The following is a 19,459-nucleotide window of genomic DNA, read 5'->3' as shown; positions in this document are numbered from 1 at the left end:
TATGTCTTAAATTATTATTTCGATGAGTTACAAACGGAATAACGAACTTAATATACCACCCTCCATCCTATGAATGGTGAAGGGTATAAAAACAGAAAATAAAGAAGCAATGGGCCACGATTTATTTTTGAAAAACATTGTGATTTTATTAGAAGGAATTTATTTTAATATTCTAGACAGGATCTTTCTCAAAATTAAAAGTTTTCTGCCGAAGCCATTTTCAAAAATCGTATCGTCTTGATACCCTTAGAGGTCGAATTTCTATTTTATACCAGAGTGTACTTTCAAATACCTTTTAATATTGTAGCTTATACTGTTTCCCCTTGTCGTTGATGAGTCATTTGTTCAGTTAATCAATCACCTTCCGTTTTAAAAACGATTTTCAATTTTTTGTTTTTAATTTGGTTTTCATGTTTTTCCTACTTCTTCAAATTATTTTTACTGGGTGTAAGGTTTAATTACATTAACATAATGCACATGTTTCCGTGTCATCATGTCTCTGGGTAATTGAAACCATTCAGACATAATAATTACATTAACACCATTTAACATTGTCTCATCAGCTAAGTATGCATGTATATAGATATGTCACACTTTTTAAAGAGTTACGAGAGCACGATTGTACAATCATGTTTGTGGCAATTAAGTATCTCCTATCTATATTATCGAAAGATGTCATGGAGAGAGAGAGAGTATACTTACTTTATTGATTTTTTCAGCTAAAAATAATTTATCTGTATAGGATTGGAAAATAACTAAAAGAATAGATCATGAACGTCAGGAAATAAATCTTTAAATTAAATTCCGATATCGCAATAAGAGCGCCTCGTTTTGAATAACGTTTCTTAAATCTGTATGATGTGTTTTTATGCCCTACACCACAAGATGGTCAGGATATTATGTCATTGAGCATTTGTTTGTAACAGGCAAAAGGAATCGAGATAGACCCATAGTTCTTTTTGATGATCTGCATAGAATAACATTCTAAGTCGATTTATGCATGTCCGTCCGTCTGTCCGTCCATGTACATTTGTAAAGAAAGTACAGTTCACATTTATTGCTCGATTCAGATGATCCGATTTGCCTTTTATTTGTGCACCAAACGTGTAATATCAGCCCGAATAGTATGGAATTTTGCACACACAACCAAATTAGGCCTGAAAATAATTTGATAGAAATCGCTACAGATATAGCCATAGCTCCCATATATATAGTTCATCCGATTTTTTATTTTTGTCCTCCGCAGCCTTAATATGCACTCTGTGACAACGATATTTGGGGAAATATATCAAATATAACTCAGAAATACCCTTGCTAAATTTTATCGAGATCGGTTAATATTTGGATATAGCTCCCATAAATATCTTCGTCCGATTTGCCTTTTATTGTGCACCAAACTTGTAATATTACCACAAATGGAATGGAATTTGATACTTACGACCTAATTGAGTATAGAAACCAGTATGGCAAATTTGGTGGAAATCGGTTCAGATAAAGCTACAGTTCCCATGTATATTGGTCATCCGAATAGTTGAATTTGCTCTGCATAGCCATAATATGGACTCCGTAGTAACGACATTCGGGGAAATATATCAAATACAGCTCAGAAATACCTTTGCCAAATTTTATGGATGTCGGTTCAGATTTAGGTATAGCTCTCATATATAGAACAGTGTTGGCTTTTTTGTTCGGCATACCATAGTATTTTGTTGTTGCAAAATGGTCAGGCTTAATCCCTTTATTCTTGTTTTTATAAAAACAACGTTTGTTTATTAGTGGAGAACGATGGTAATGTTTACCAGGGGGTAAGGCAGGGAATACCTAGGTTTCGGAAAAAGCCACCAATCCTCATCGGGGGGAAATATCCCAGACAAAAAACAAGGGAACTGATGAGGATTGGTGGCTCTTTCTTTGTACTATACATAGTCTATTTGATCTGAAACAACCCACTTGGCGTACCATAAGAAACAGTAAAAAGAGGTCAAAAGTTAGGCGGGCCGACGTTATGATACCCTACACCACTTTTCATATTTAGTAGGTCTACCCATAACCAATAAAAGTTTTTATGGGGAAATTTTGAGAATTAAATCATACCAAATATGATCGTTTTTGAATGGGTATTATGACTTTAAAACAACTATAATTTAAAGCCGAAAGCAACTAATATATGGGAGGTATATCCTTCTCTTAATTTCTACTAAATTTGTGTCTGAATTCATCAAAATCTATCCTATTTGAGCTGATGCTTTTTAGGCATAATAAACGTGAAATCAGATGAGAATATATATGGGAGCTATATCCTAAACTGATCTGTATAAAATTTAGCAGAGGCAGTTTTATGCTGTATCTGTTAAATCGGATATCTGTTATCGGATAAATATCGTAGTTACGGATGTGAGGAACTTAAATACAAAATTGGATAAAAAAGTATATGGGACTTGTAGCTTTATCTGAACCGATTTTCACCAAAATTCGCTACACTTTTTCTATGCTGAATTCGATCGTATGTAGCAAAATCCATTCATTTCGGGCGTATATTAATCATTTGGTGCACGATAAACTTGAAATCGAGTAGAGATATATATGGGAGCTATACCCAAATCTGAACCGATCTCGATACAATTTTACTAATGCATTTCTCAGCTGTATTTGATATATGTCCCCGAATATCCTTGTTACGTAGTGTATATTACGGCTGTGGAGAACAAAAATAACAAATTTTATGAACAATATATATGACAGCCATAGCTATTTCTTAACCGATTTGAACCAAATTTGATGTAGCGAATTTGGTGTATCGAATTTGATTAAAAACGGGTCAGATATAGCTATATTCTAGACCCAATTTTGTTGTATATGTCCAATTCCATTCGATTTAGACTATTATTACATATTCGGTGCACAATAATAAGCAAATCGGACGAAAATATATAAGGAAGCTATATCGACCGATTATCTCCAATTTCAATAGGGTACATCCATCGCTCAAATAAATAATTTGTGCAAAATTTCATCTCGATCGGACAAAAAATGCGACAAAGTACAGTATACAAAAATACATAGACAGGCGGGCGGACGGATGGACATGCAAAAATCTACTCAGAGCGTGAATCTATGCAGATCATCAAAAGGAACGGTGGGTCTATCTCGCTTCCTTTTCCATTTTACAAACAAATGCACAAATATATAATACCCTGACCACAGTGTGGTGTAGGGTATGAAAACCAACAATAAAATTATACTCACTTCAATACTAAATTCTATAACTGGAGTCTTATTCCATAACGGATAAACCAATTGTGCTATGACAACTAATTTTATTGTTTTCACCTACTTGGTATATTTGTTAAAAATAATTTCCACAGTACACAACCATAACCATTTGTGTGCGTTAACACATTTAACATCATCATTCTCCATAAAAAAATAATTAATTTAAGTATGGGGCAACACTTTCCTTATTATGTTACTCATGTTCATAGAAGATATGTAAGTATCTTGGAGCTTCTTAAAACTACAGCTCTTATGAAATTCTCAATTTTCAAATGTTACTTCAGCTTCAAGCCTAAATTTAAATCTATTTGTAGAGGCACTATTTCATATCACATTCCCCCTATCACAAAATGTTTGCACCACACATGTACAATGCATATAACCATGTGGGTGTTGTTGAATGTTTACATAATGAGGTGTCTAAAAATAAAAGGTAAATGATTGCATACACGTTATTCCTTGGAAAGTATTCACACACCATAGTTTAATATTTGGTTGATTGAAATTCGACTAGAATAGGTGGGTTGGTTTGTATGTAACTTTGTGTATAGTATGCAGCTCTAAAGGTACTGCCTCCATATGTGTAGTAAATCTGTTTTGCAATATTTCCAAAAACAATCTATTACATTTTTTTATTTAAGTAAAAGTATCTGTTGAAGTCTCGCCAACAGTCTTATAAATAATTATTATACTTATGTCATGTCTTTGAAATATGTAATGCCTTTAAAGTAACCCTTTGATATTTTCGAATTATTTTACAATTTAGAATCATCAAAAGCTATAAATTTATTTGATTATTTGTCATTGGTTGCAGACGCAGACATAGTTTGCTTGTATTTATCGTGTCTGTGGTGACATATGTTGGTGGCTTGTGGTCTTTCACATTATCAGTCAGCAAATTATTATGGCAATACAATTTTACGAAATAAAATTAATGTTAATTTTTTCCAAAAAATATGTTTTACATATGTAAAGAAAAGATTGTGAGACGAACGGAATTTCAATATTTGCAATGGAACTTTTCTTCTCAGAAAATGAAGTCTTTTTTTTAAATATATTATATACTATAAAACATAAATTCAGAACATGCTTATGTTCTCCATTGTTAAAAATAAGTTATAAATGCTCCGATATAAATATGAATTTATATCGGAGGATTTGGAATGAGGATTATATCAAATAAATTTAAGAAATAATTTCGTTACATAAAATTCATATTTATATACAAATTTATATTTATATACCAATTGGTATATTTTTGTCTTATAAAATACTAAAAATAGATCTTGTAGATTTGTATTTTTCTTAATTTGACTTAATCGCATATATTTCGCGGCGATAATAATGTCGAAATGCATTATTCTATCGCTTATCCTACTTTACACAGTTTCCTACAATCAAATGAAAATGTCGTACCATTTAGGACACTTAGTACAGATTTCCAAAATCACAAACTTATATGAAACCTATTGCCACGAATTATTTTCATACCAAATTTCAAGCTTTTACTACTATAATTTCAAATGGTACCAAATTTAGTACACTTTAGTATTTATGATACACGTATTGTCAGAATTTCGGGAAAGCCTTTAGTTTGTCTATACTTCACAACATCAGAGACTCTCAGTCACACCTTTTCCAAACACCAAACTTAAAATTATTTAGTACTTTTCGTACTTTTTAGTACATATTTCCAAACCTACAAATTTCCAAAACTTTCTACATTCTCCAATCCTACACTCCAAACTTTCAAGATTCTAGCGTCAGCAATTTCGTTTGGGTGTATAATTTATTGTAACATTCCCATAACAACCTGCATCATACATTCTAATCCGTATTTCCTAACCTAATCCTAATTGTTCAAATACAAATAATGTACCCTTATTTAGTACCTTTTAATACTTTTTGTCGAGGGTATAATGTAGCTAAAATCTTCAAAATACTGAATATGGTCAATTGTTGACTATGGTGTGTAGTCAATTTTCTATCATAGGCTGTAGTACCCATTAGGAACTTCAAACATGACATATGAAACTATTATGTTGAATACTGTCGCCAAAATCATCGAAGTACCGGATATAGGGAGGTACCGTTATATGGGGACAATACGAAGAATTTGAATTGCATACGCAATTTTTGGTCATTAGCTATACCCATTACGAACTCCAAATGCGAAATTTGAAATAATTCCGGCGAAATTATCAATCACTTAGAAAGACAATTCCATTGAAAAATGTTGCTAATATCATCAAAATACCGAATATAGGAAGGTACCGTTGTATGGGATCTATATCGTGGACCGGTATAGCATATCTTCGAACTTGACCTGCCTGCAGACAAAAGACTAATCTGTGCAAAAATTTAGCTTCCTATCATAACTTGTTTTGACTCTATCGTGATTACAATAGACGGACAAGGCTATATCGCCTTAGAATTTCACGCTTAATAAGAATATATATGCTTTGTAAAAGTATTATTTCGATAAGTAACAAACGGAATGTCATATTTAATATACCCTCCATACTGTGTATGGTGGGGGGCGTAAAAAGTTCTTGGCTTTTATTTATTCAAACCCACCTTCTTTAATGGCATTGCTTCAAATGTGATATATACCTTCAATAAATCAAATTACCTACTTTTGACATATTCCTAACGTCATACAACATTTTCATCATGAAAGACAACATTTTCCTTTTCTTTTCTCAATTAGCCGCTATTATTATATGAACCCTACGTTAAGTAAAAAATATTTCAGTCTGAGCAGATGGTCGTAATAATAACTTAATAAAAAGGGAAGGATCAAATAAGCTTATAATCCAATTATCAGAAAGTACGTTTCCGTTTTGTGGGCATTAACAAGTGTTTTAGAAACTTGAAGTTTGTTGAATGTTTGTTATTATATTTGAAAGAGAATATTTCAAATAAATCAAAAAGATCCAGAAAGCTTAAACATAACAAAAAATGTTAAAGAAATAAAATTTTAGTTAACTGGTTATTGGAATACTGCTATGTTTCAAAGGATAGGGATAGGGAAGGAATTGTAACGATAAAATATCTTACAAATTTTGCACTATTAATCTCAGAAATGAAATAATTTTGTTAAATTAAACAAATTTAAAGATGTAAACAAATGAAGAGAGTCTGTATTTTCGGCCTATTAATACGAAATGGCATTTTGGAGGTTCCGCCCTAATTTTTCAACTGAATACACAATAATTTGTTATTTTGGAGATAGCCGTTATTTCTACAGCTTTTGAAGTTTCAAATTAAATAATTGTAATTATTCAATGGCGGAGTTCCTCAATCACTCGTTCTTGTTTTCCTATATTTTGAACAATATGTGTTAGATGTTTAAAAGGAGAAACGTACATATGCCAAACATAAAATGCTAAAGCTGTAGTACGTCGTATTTGAAGTATAAAAAGGAATTTCAAAGACTGTATTTTCCCCTAGACAACATGTTATCAAAACAATGTTAACAATCTCTCTTTTATTGTCAAAGCGATACAGTATTTTGTTCAAAAGTTCACTGAACTTTGGTAAGTTTTTGTTTGTCAAGTCAATGGAAAGCATCGAGATTTCTTAGGGACATTCATCTAATGAACGGCTATTTATTGAATGATAAACAAATTTATTGCTACATTCAAGGACATAAACATTTGGGAATCAATACAGCTGATTGAAGTCTTTGAAACAGGAATTTTTGTTAGAAAATATTGTTGTCTATCGTATTTCAAACATCATTAAATTGTTCAGAAATTGTATACACAAAATATCAGCTAGTAAACTGTTATATAAAAAAAGTAAACACTCAAGTGGAAAATATGAATTTTAAAGGGGACTGCAAACTTTAGTTCTTAATTTCAATTGAAAAAATATTCGATTAGAATCAAGTCCGCCATGAGTGTAGGCGTAAGAGGTACTGACTGGATTTGGTCCCAAATGCTGCAGCAAGCCACAGTAGTTCTAAAAAGGGGAAGGAAGCGAGATAGACCCATATTTGCTTTTGAGGATCTCATTAGAATCACTTTCTGAGTTGATTTATGCTTGTCCGTCCGTCCGTCTGTTCATGTATTCTTCTGAACAAAATGCAGGTCGCATTTATTATTCGATTGAGATGAAATTTTCCAAACAACATTTGTTTGGCCCAAGGACGAACCCTATTGAAGTTGGTGATAATAGGATCAGATTTAGTTATAGCTCCCATATATCTTTAACCGATTTCGGGTTAATTGTGCACCAAATAGCTAATATAAGTCCAAATGACATTTAGTTTGGTACATCCGACCAAATTCATATATATGTTTCATCCGATTTGGGATTTTAAGTCCCTCATATGCGTAATATGCACTCCACAAGAATGATATTTGGTACCGGACATCAGATACTGATACAGATAATGCCTCTGTCAAATTTAATCGAGATCGGTTAAGATTAGGATATAGCTCCCATATATATATTTATCCGATATCAGCTTTAATGACTAACATCACCCTAAATGGACTGCATTTTGACATTTTCGACTGAATTCATCATAGAGACCAGTACTTCGAATTTGGTGAAAATGGGTTCAGATATAGCTATAGCTCCCATATACATGTTTTATCCGATTTGGGGCTTAAAGTTCGTCACAAGCGTAATATGCATTCCACAACAATGATATTTGGTACCAGTTGTAAGATACAGCCCAGATACACCTCTGACAAATATTATCAAGATCGGTGTAGATTTTGATATAGCTCCCATATATATCTTTATCAGATTTTAGGTTTCTTGTGCACCAAATAGCCAATATCAGTCAAAAAGTCCTGAACTTTTGAACATTCGACTGAATTCAGTCTAGAAGCATGTACATCAAAATTGGAGAAAATCGATTCAGATATAGCTATAGCTCCCATGTTTCATCCGATTTGCTGTTTTAATCCCTTACATTCGTAATATGGAAATAACTCTGCTAAATTTTATCGAGAACGCCTAAGATTTTGATATAGCTCTCTATATATTCTTAATCCGATTTATTTTATTGTGCAAATAAAGGCTACTATCAGCCCAAATAATATACTTAAATTCTAACGGCTCTTTACCCTTAATACACATTTAATAGCGATGATAGTTGTTATGAATACTTGGCACATATTATCATTACTAAAGTATATTTGTTACCGATAGCACTGCCAAATATGACTAATGGTGTAGGGTATCAACTCGCCTTACATACCCTTCTTAATAGTCTTAATACAAAACCCATGATTCGCGATATTAGTAATGCTTGTTATTCAATCTTTTAATTCGTTTTGTGATTTTGTTTCGTTTGAAGTCATAAGAAAATTGATGAGCCTTTAAGAAATTGATGAATCTTTAAGAAATTGATGAACCCATAAGAAAATTGATGAACCTTTAATGACTTTTATCATGTCCATTAGTGTGACATGACGAACATTTACATGAATATTATTGAACAATAAAAAATCACAAAAATGGTAACAGTTAAAGCTATGTGTTCCAGATGTGCACATATGTTCGTTTATATTAGTTGTCGACCATTGCTACAGTTTATGGAAAAATCTCTATAAATTGTGTGTGATAATCTAAAATATTTCAATAATAATGTACATATATGTTTTTTCAACTATGACATATGCCAGGAATGAAACAGAAACTTACAGATGTCTGTATTTTAAACATAAAGTAATATTATGCAATCGTCAATGTTTTGTAAATCTTAACTACACAGAACTTTTAAAAAATTTAAGCATTTAACACCTTTTAGAAATTTAAAAGGCTCATTAAAATTTAATTCGTTGGTTCAGATTGCAGCAAATTCACGTTTCTCATCCGACCACAATTTTATTGTACCAAATAATAATCCTTGTTAATGACTGGTCATAAAATCTCCAAAATTGTTCTTATCGGTTTTCGAAGTTGCTTTTACAAATCTGAGTACTGTGAGAAAAAATCGTAGAAGGCAATAGATTTTTATGGTTTAGTATAATGAAGTACTGTGAAAAGTAAAATGACCAAAGCCAAAACAAAATAAAGCAGTTGGACAGAGTTGTACCATGAAAAACACAACGGTAAGGAGGCTTAGTAGCCTTTTTAAATATTTTTAAGAAATTTAAGAACTTAAAGCTAAATCTATTGGACATATATGACAATTATTTCTTTTGTTTTAATTTTTTTGCGTTTGGTCAATAAATGTATCTTATTTGCTAAATTACAATAAAAATCGTGTTTATCTTACTAATGGTATTGATAATAATGATAATGTGTATTTGAAAGCCGTGCAGAAACCTTAATTGAATATATATTGTTCATATATTGTTAATTTAACATGTTTTTTTTATCATTGTGTTATCTCTCATTTCTTGAGTGAACACCTAATTTTTACCAGTAAAGAGTAAAGGGTCTAAATTTTTCATAGTGAACTAACCATCCAAAAAGTTCTGGAACAACAATTTCGGATCAGGATTTCTTCTAAAGTTTTATTTTTTTTTTTAAATGCATAGATACGAGGATTACGAGGTGAGTCACCAGAAGGGTGGGTTCTTGGGTCATTGTTTAAACTATAATTAAATACTTTTGTTAAAGGGAATTGCAGCAAGTCAAAATATTCTACAAAATTACACGAAATATATTAAATATTTGTTCATGATTTTTTCTCCCCTTCCTTAAATATACGCATTAATGTAACATAAACTTTCGTTTCAGCAGAAAGTGTGAAAATAAAATATTCTTTAGGCTAAATTTAATTATTAATTATGAAATCTCAGTGCTGACAATATATCTAGGTGTAACAGTTTTTAAGAAAATTACATGCATATCGGTCCTCTATGACTAAAGAGGGCATATATCATTTGATACGGCCAAAAGATGCCTCATCGAAATAACGGTTTTTGACATTAAGTCCCTTCCAACCAAACCAGTTATGGGATATTTGGAGTGGATCTAGAAGTGTCCGCCCGACCGTCCGTCTGTCTGACTGACTGATGCGCACGAAAATTCTCGAAGGGAGTATCCGATTTGATCCAAATATGGTACATCTTAATATTATTGTTGAACATATATCGAGATCAAGTTCCCTACAACGGATCAAAATTTTGAATAATTATAACTTCCATAAAATGAAAAATAAGCGTCCGATTCTCCTCAAATGTCATACATCGCAATATTTCTATCAACACAAGATCTGGAGTGAAGATATATAGATATTGGCCCACCCCTTCTGATGCCTTTCCCACAAAGAGTCGATTTTTAAATATTTATATCTCTTATAACTTGCGAAACAAGTCAGTGATCCTATTCAAACTTGGTATATCTAAATATTTCTCTCAACTAGTCATATCATATCAGTTTTCATTTGAGGTTCGAGGTAGATATTTAATTTTTGGGGAATCAGAATAAGGTATTAAATATATAGCCCTCAAGAACCTATAGTAAATCTGCTACATTTAATCAGAATAAGGTATTAAATATATAGCCCTCAAGAACCTATAGTAAATTTGCTACATTTAATATGTTGGAATGTCAACGTTCGATGGAAACGCAAAAATAACAAGTAAAAAGCTGTAAGTTCGGCCGGGCCGAACTTTTAATACCCTCCACCATTTGGTACAAATTTGGCAATTTCCAAAAAAAAAAAAAAAAACCGTTAAAAATTCTGTTAAAATCTTAAAAATACCGAATGCTTATACGAAGACGTGGGCCTGCATAGGCAACTTTTGTCATAAATTATTACAATATTTAAATGTGAAACATGAAGAAAAATCTGTTTATAACGTAGCTAAAATCATCAATATACCGAATATCGGGAGGTACCGTTATATGGGGTCTATATGATAACTTGGACCTACATGGCCCATTTACGAACTTAACCTGCCTACTGGGAAAATATACATGTGTGCAAAATTTTAGTCTTCTATCTCAATTTGTTCGAAAGATAGCGTGATTACAACAGACAGACAGACAGACGGACAGACACACAGACAGACAGACGGACATGGCGTCTTAGAATTTTACGCTGATCAAGAATATATATACTTTGTTGGGTCTGACATGAATATTTCGAGGAGTTACAAACGGAATGACAAAATTAATATACCCTCCATAGTATGGTGGAGGGTATAATAAATTGAAAATAATATGTAATCTACATAGGGCTACGAATTGCCCTGTTTTAGGCTACTCTATATCTATAAAAGAGAAAAATGTTTGTATGTTTGTTTGTAATGTATGGACACGAAAACCGCTAAACAGATTTTTCTGAAAATTTCCAAGTATGCTACAACATCGCCTGAAGGCAACATATGGTATATAAATTTATGAAATTCCACTTGGAACTGGAGATATAGCATCAGAATCTGAGGTACCCCTCAAAAATTTAGATTTTATATGCACATATCTCTTATAGATTACAGATACACTCTCCAAATTTAGACTGAGTAACGGAATTTGAAAAAAAAAAATAAATTTGCCAAATTATATTGAAATCGGTTCAGATTTGGATATAGCTCCCATATATATTTTTGTCCGATTTTACACAATATAATATATTTCGGCCGATTTCATGTAGGTCATGTGCACCAAACACGATATATGACCGATTCCAATGAATGTGTGGCTTAATTTGGTTACAATAATTAATTTGACAAATCAATTGGAAATCGGTTATGATTTCACACATTTGACACACCAATTTCAATTAAATATGGAAGGACCGAATTTGGTGTTAAAGGGATTTTTTGTCAAATTATATTGAAATCGGTTCAGATTGGGATATAATTTTATTAAGAAGCATTGATCCACAGCGTCTTTACAATAGTATTAGGCTAACATATGTTACAGTAAAAAAACTGCACAACAATTTAATTGAGGATATGATTATTACGGACAACAGAAATGCCACTCTAGATTGCAGTTTTTCTCATGGTCAGCTGTTCCTGTCATGTTCACGAGTTGGTAGACCAAGCTATTTGTTTTATTATTTTTTTTAGCCAACATATATTTGTATATACAATTTTGAATGCATATAAAATCAAAAGGGGTAGCGAACCGCACCGGGTTCTGCTAGTTACTAATATTTGTAAAACATAATTTCAGATTTCAGTAAACTGATATGACTAAGTGTTTTTAGATTAGATTGAAACGACAATTTTGCCTCATGCATAGATAATATCCATTTTGACAATATCCCTTAATGAAATTGTGAAATGTGCCATTTACACAAACATCCCATTTCTGTTATTTTTTTTCTCCGTAATCAATTTGTTATGCTTTGTCCATTCACGCTTTTTGGGATACAATGAAGTGAACCAATCTTCATGAGAATATTATATGTATTGAGAGTTTGAATGTTTTCTATCAAGCTTTTATCAGCAATATCATCTCAAATGTTCTTAAAGTTTTTCTAAATAGTAGCAGTAAATTACAGTTTTGTTCATCCATAGTTGCTGTCAATATAGTTATTTATCTTAAAAAAAAGAAACAAAAAATTCGAAAAATGGAAAACAAAAATGTGGTAAAATGGAGTTCAGGATTTTCAGTTGAGCTCATTTAACCAGACGAAAAAGGGTGAGGAATAAATTCAATAATAGAAAGACGAAGTCTTTTTTTGTCTTGGCTATAAGACATATCTACTTCCGTTGTTATTTTTGGAAAGATAAACCTTCTTAATAAAACGGATAAAGAAAAGACGTTATTTTAATCCCAAAAATCAAGAGTAAAAATGAGATAAAGAGACAAATTTTAAGATTACATTGAAATTACAAATTTTTTTTGATTAAAGTTTGACCGCGGCAATACTGTGATATCCACTTTTATTTCAATATACACATTTTGTTTTAATTTTTTAAGTCAACTATACGAGTTTAAAAGAAACATTCACATTTATACATTTTACATTTAATTCTAACATTTTCCATTTTTTCCTTTTGTGCTTTTTAAAATGTTTTATACCCTCCACCATAGTATGGAGGGTATATTAAGTATGTCATTCCGTTTGAAACACCTCGAAATATACATTTTAGACCCCACAAAGTGTATATATTTTGTGGAAAACACTCTAGCTTCCGAACGAATTGAAGTAGATTGATAAAATTTTGGTCTAAGGTATATTATGTCTTTTGTCTTTAGGCATTGAAAATGGGCCATGTAGGTCCACGTTTTGGTATAGCCCCCATATAATGGTACCCGATATTCGGTATTTTGATGATTTTAGCGACATTATTCACCGGAATTGTTTAAAATTTGGTATTTGACAGAAAATTGTCTGTGCAGGTCCACGTCTTCGTACAGGCCCCACATAACGGCATCTCCCGGTATTCGGTATTTTTCTGATTTTAGCGACATTATTCATCGGAATTGTTTCAAATTTGGTGTTTGAGGTTCGTAATGAATACTCAGCCTAAAACAGAAAATTGCAATTGCCGGTCCACATCTTCGTATAGCCTCCCGGTACCTCCCGGTATTCCGTATTTTGATGATATTAGTGATATTATTCACCAGCATCTTTTTTCAAATTTGGTATTTGAAATTCGTAGTAGATACTACAGCCTATGACAAAAAAATTATAGCTACATTATAACAGCTTTTTTTCAAGTTTCGCGTTTGTATATTGTATTAGCTTATTACAAAAGTTGCATATACAGGTCCACGTCCTCGTATAGACCCTAATATACAGCTACATTCAGTATTTTGAATATTTTAACAGAATTTTTAACGGGTTTTATTTTTTTGAAATTTACAAAATCTGTTCCAAATGGTGGATGGTATTCAAAGTTCGGCCCCGCCGAACTTACAGCTTTTTTACTTGTTTTTTTTTTATTACAATCATGGCTGCTATACAGATTTACATTTTATTATTTTTATTGTTCGCTATAGGAATCAAGAAATCAGCCCATATCCCACACATTTGCTTTGAAAACTTTACTGACGTATTTCTATTTTTACATCAGTTAATGTCGTCTATTATATTCTTTATCTTTGTTAAGAAAAGTCTTTATCACATGGCGTCATTTATAAAATTCAAATGAAGCAATTAGAACCGTATTATATTCTTTGATATTTTAATAAGCGGATTGTTTACTATTTCTTACTAAAAATTGTCATGTTGATACTATAAAAATTTGTTTCGGACAGAAATGTTGTAAAAAAAACAATAAGGAAAAGTCGTTGCGGTTTAAGGCTTCCTCTTAATAAATTTGTGGGTACACACAGCCCACCTTCTTACAAGAATTTTGTTTGTTGAACGGCAGTAACGACATTAAGAAAAATCAATTTAATAAAAATCGAATTAAAAATTGCAATGTGTCAATAGAATGCAATTATCATTTAAGACAAGTATTGGGAAAATTATGTCACATGTCCGATTCATACCAATTATTATATATTTGAGCTATTATATTTAAAATCAAATGTCGGAAAACATTTGTTAGCAACATTTTCCAGAATAAAATGATTTGCAAACTTTGTACTCAAATGGTCACAAATTTATTCGGAAACATTTTCTTAATCTATTGCGTACATTATTACAAACAAACAGGTGTTATATGGTTATACGAAAATTCAAATAAAATATGTTTGTAAGGTAATTTTTCTAATGCTTACACTGAGGGAAAAATCCCGTTGCGAAATCAAGCACGTATGTTGTCATTTTCGCAACGACCCGTTGTTATATTTTTCAACAACGGCTGTTGGTGAATTGTGCACGAACGTGCTCAAATTGACACCGAGACGTGGTCAACTTTCGGTACCAACAACAGCCGTGCTTAATTTGTCCATTTGTAATATTGGTAATTGCAGCCGATTACACACGAGTAAAAAATGACAACGGTGGTGCATGATTCACACACGGTCGTTGTCAATATGACACCGGTCGTGTATGAATTATGCACCACCACCTGCATAATGATGCACCACCGTTGTTACTTTGTACACCGACGTGCATGAATCGTACACGATCGTTGCCATTTTAGCAACTACCGTGTATGAATCATGCACCACCGTTGTCATTTTTTTTACTCGTGTGCAATCGGCTGCATATTTACCATTTTTTCCGTGTTATTGAAAGAGAAAGGACGCATTGTGCAAAAAATTTATTGAAAATGAATAATAATTCGCAAGATCCTCAAAATATCATTGGTGAGTTGTTAGAAATCGATGGCAATATTGTTGTGGTTCGCGATACAAACCATTGCAGCAGTCAAGATGCGGAAAACAATGAGGACGATTATATGTTAAGGGAGTTCTTAAAAGGAATAAATATGGAGTCGCTTTTTGAACAATTAAAAGGTAAGTAAATAAAAATGAATTTTTCAGTTAATCAGTGTAATTAACAAAGAATTTTCTTTTTTGTTCTTTTAGCATCACATGTAACATTTCGCAGCTTGCAGTACTTGAAAAAAGAAGATTTAAAGGAAGCAGTGCCACCATTGGGACTGCGTGTTGAATTCAGAGAAAAGCTCTTTGCTTGGAAAAAACGAAAGGTACGTATTATTTGTTTTACAGAGTTGAACTCAGTATTAATATTGTCATAACAATAGCTCGGGATTGATGACGAAACTATGTCAGTTCCATCTAAAATAGGTGAATGGTGGAAACGCAACGAGACACCTGCAAGTACTCCTGGTACTCCCGACACTACAGGTTCGAACTGCTCAAAAGCCAAAGGAATTTTGTCAGAGGTAAGGTAAGAGTAATATTTGTGTAAGCATAGTTAATGTAGTTTTTTTATTTAATATAGGATCTAACGGAATTGTTAACACATACCTCGAAGGGGAAACTAGCGCTTGAATGTAGTAGCGTTAATAAGAAATTAAGTGACGAGCAAAGAGATGATATAATTAATATAATTATTGAAGATATTTTAACCAACAATGTTACTCTTTACACTCAAGACTATATGCGCATATTGGATGAAATTTGTTCCGTTTTTCCTCTTGAAAACGAAATGAGGGTAAGATTAACAATATAAACAACGTATCTGATTATGTAGTTTCTTAACTTATAATATGTCTTTATTTTTAGGATTATTATTACATTTCAAGAAAAGGAAAGAACAACGCAAGCGGAAAACTTTATGCCAAGTATAGAAACAAGAAGTCCAAAAGAATAAAGCTTTTGATTTCCGAGCCTAGCACAAGCAAAGCAGCAACTCACACATCTCCTAATTTTTGTAACAAAGATGTTCCCGAAATTGATGAATCAGTTGAAAATTCATTGAAAGCTTCCTTACTAAGAGAATGTAATGATTGGGGATCGATCTGCGAAAAATGGAAAAGATCTTTTAACATACGGCAAAGAGATATAAAAAATTTAAGTAGCCATACATTTCTCCTTGAATGGACGAAGTTGTCCGATGCAAGAGCTTCAGAATTGGTAAGTAGCCATGAGCTATTTATTTGTATATGGATACTAATGTTTCGTTTTAGGTCAACATTGATTTCGATATTATGTATCCACAGAAAGGCAATCTTCTACTTTCTAAATGGGACCAATTTAAGAAAAAAATTTACAATTATTATGGGAAAAATATTCATAACGAACATTGCAAACAACTCTTCGCAAATGTTTTGACGGCAAGCAGCATAGGTAAATTTTAATTCCTGATTTATCATAAACATTAAAAGTAATATTTATTTTATATTTCGGTTGCAGATGCTCAAGATTATATATACGCAATACTGTTGAATTCAGTTTTACCATCACCTGCTAGGTTTAAATGTGGAAACGGTAAATTACGAAAAAAAGTAACAATAGCTGATTCGCAGGAAAGTTTCGTACTGCGACTACCGACAATTAACGATTATAAAAGGCAAATTGATACAGTCACTGAAAAGTATTACAATGCTGGATTAACTATACAGCCATTTATAATTGTGGAGGGTTTGTCCGATTTCAATATAAAAGGTTTTTATGTTTTTTTAACCACAATTTGTTAAAATTTCAATCGTTCCTCGAATGTTTAGATACATGTTTTAAAATTTTTCATGCACTTTCTTTAAAATATCCAAATGCCTGCCAAATTCCATGGATTTTTATCCAAAAATATTTTTATGAAATTAATACTGTATATGATATAAAATCAGTTAATTTGACTTCACTTATTAATTTCTGCAACAATAATTAAAGTACAATTCAAAATGTATATTTGCTTTCGTTGCCGTAAGCATTTTGATAAGGCAAATCTTTTAATAGCTCATTTGAAAACAGACCATTTAATGTCCACTAAATTTTTAAAAGTACAATGCGTTCAGGACAACTGTAAGCAAACATTTACAAAATTTACGTCATTCAGAATTCATTTAGAAAAACTTCACAAGAATCACACAAAAGCTCCACCAATGGTTAAAGCCATTAATGTGCCAGTTGAAATGTCATCATCAAAAGAAAATGATTATACAAACAGTGAAACTGTTATTAACAACAATACAATAGAAAAGGATTTAAATGTTTTGAAAAAGAAAACCTTATATCTGTCTTTACAATTACATGGTCAAAGCTATATGCCTAGAAATCATGTTATAGAAATACAACATTCTGTTTCAATTCTGCTTTCATCCATTTCATGTACAATTGAAAAATATATAACTGATCATCCAAATTATGAAGACTTAAGGTACTTACTAAACTTTTGTAAAAATCCTTTCGAAGAAACTAGAACGGAATATAGACTTTTAAAAATTTTAAAAGAACTAAACTTTATGATGATCCAAAGGTTTATGTAATTAGCAATCAAGTCTCGGAAATTGTTATCAGCGGAAATCCCAGTTTAGGTCCAAAGTTATCCAATATTTATATAATGCCACTGAAATTCATGATAAGTGCCCTTTTTAAAATTCCAAATCTCTTAGATTTGACATTAGAAAACTCCAAAAAATTCCTAAATTCACCTGTTTTACAAAATTTTACAAACGGTGAGTTATATAAAACTAAATTATTAAAATATCAGTACAATTTAGTTATTCCCTATGTCCTTTACATGGATGATTTTCAAATTAATAATCCTCTTGGAACCCATACATTTTCCATATGTGGTTGTTATATTAGCTTTCCTTCAATGCCACAGCACTTGTTGTCAAAACTTGATTATATATTAACTGCTGCGTTTATACCATCAAAGGATTTAAAAGAACGTGGAAATGAAGTTTCATTTCACAATCTTGTAGAAGAGTTAAAAATTCTAGAAGAAGGGGTTGAAATTTGTGTTCAACAAAGTGTTCAGAAGGTGCATTTTATTTTAGGTGTAATTATTGGAGATAATTTAGCAGTTAATAGTATTTTAGGCTACGTGCAATCATTTAACTCTAAAAGATTTTGCCGGGTATGTAGAAGAAAAAAGTCCCAAATGCAATTCGACGCAATTCAGCATTTAGATAGTTTAAGAAACCAAGAGAATTACAACTCAAATGTATTGGAAAATAATTTTCAAGAAACAGGTATTAAAAACAAGTGTATCTTCGAATCTTTACCAAATTTTAACGTCACTGAAAATTTTTGTTTTGATATTATGCATGACATTTTCGAGGGCATATGTGTCTACGATATGTCTAATGTAATTCTCGGGCTGATTCAAGAAAATATTGTTACGTTAGATTGTATTAACAGCAGAAAATCTTTATTCCAATTTGGAGAAATTGAAGTGGGAAATAAATCTGGACCACTAGATTTATGTAGATTGAAAAACTATAACTTAAAAATGACAGCTAGTGAAACTATGTGTTTTACTAATTTTTTACCTTTAATGGTAGGCGATTTAATTCCTTTCTCCAACGATCACTGGAAAGTTTTTATAATATTATTACAAATAATCGATTTACTTTTAAGACCAAGTTATATAGAAGACGATTTAATAAAATTGGAAGAATTAATTAGAGATCACCATTCACTTTATATAACATTATACGGTTCGTTAAAACCGAAACACCACTTTCTTGTCCACTATCCCACAGCTATCCGAAAATGTGGTCCCCTTAAATATCTCTGGAGCATGAGATTCGAAGCTAAACACAAGGAAGCAAAAGCCTATTTAGGAAATACTACATCAAGAGTAAATCCCTGTCGTTCATTATCTATTAAGTCTGGATTGAAATTTTCCAATTTTTTATTAAAACACGAAGATAACTTAGAACCAAATGTTATCATTAATACGCATACCATCGAAGATTTGGCAAAAGAGGAATATTGTTACAAA

General features: G+C 31.8%; 1 protein-coding gene across 1 annotated transcript; it reads left to right on the top strand.

Moving 5' to 3' along the window:
* Positions 1–14,901: 14,901 nt before the first annotated feature.
* On the top strand, positions 14,902–16,640 carry LOC131804745 (uncharacterized). Its single transcript, XM_059127886.1, has 4 exons — positions 14,902–15,558; positions 15,631–15,752; positions 15,810–15,950; positions 16,010–16,640. The coding sequence occupies exons 1-4, from the start codon at positions 15,255–15,257 to the stop codon at positions 16,238–16,240; spliced, it is 798 nt and encodes a 265-aa protein (XP_058983869.1). The 5' UTR covers positions 14,902–15,254; the 3' UTR covers positions 16,241–16,640.
* Positions 16,641–19,459: the final 2,819 nt, after the last annotated feature.

The sequence above is a fragment of the Musca domestica genome, unplaced genomic scaffold (assembly GCF_030504385.1).
Source record: "Musca domestica strain aabys unplaced genomic scaffold, Musca_domestica.polishedcontigs.V.1.1 102, whole genome shotgun sequence".
NCBI lineage: Eukaryota > Metazoa > Arthropoda > Insecta > Diptera > Muscidae > Musca > Musca domestica.
The sequence above is the reverse complement of the archived record's forward strand: the minus strand, read 5'-3'. Positions and strand labels throughout refer to the sequence as shown.

Coding starts and splice junctions, on each gene's coding strand:
- LOC131804745 (XM_059127886.1), top strand. CDS start 15,255: ATGAATCATGCACCACCGTTGTCATTTTTTTTACTCGTGTGCAATCGG. Junction 15,559..15,630: donor GCTTTTTGAACAATTAAAAG/GTAAGTAAATAA, acceptor TTGTTCTTTTAG/CATCACATGTAACATTTCGC. Junction 15,951..16,009: donor CCAAAGGAATTTTGTCAGAG/GTAAGGTAAGAG, acceptor TATTTAATATAG/GATCTAACGGAATTGTTAAC.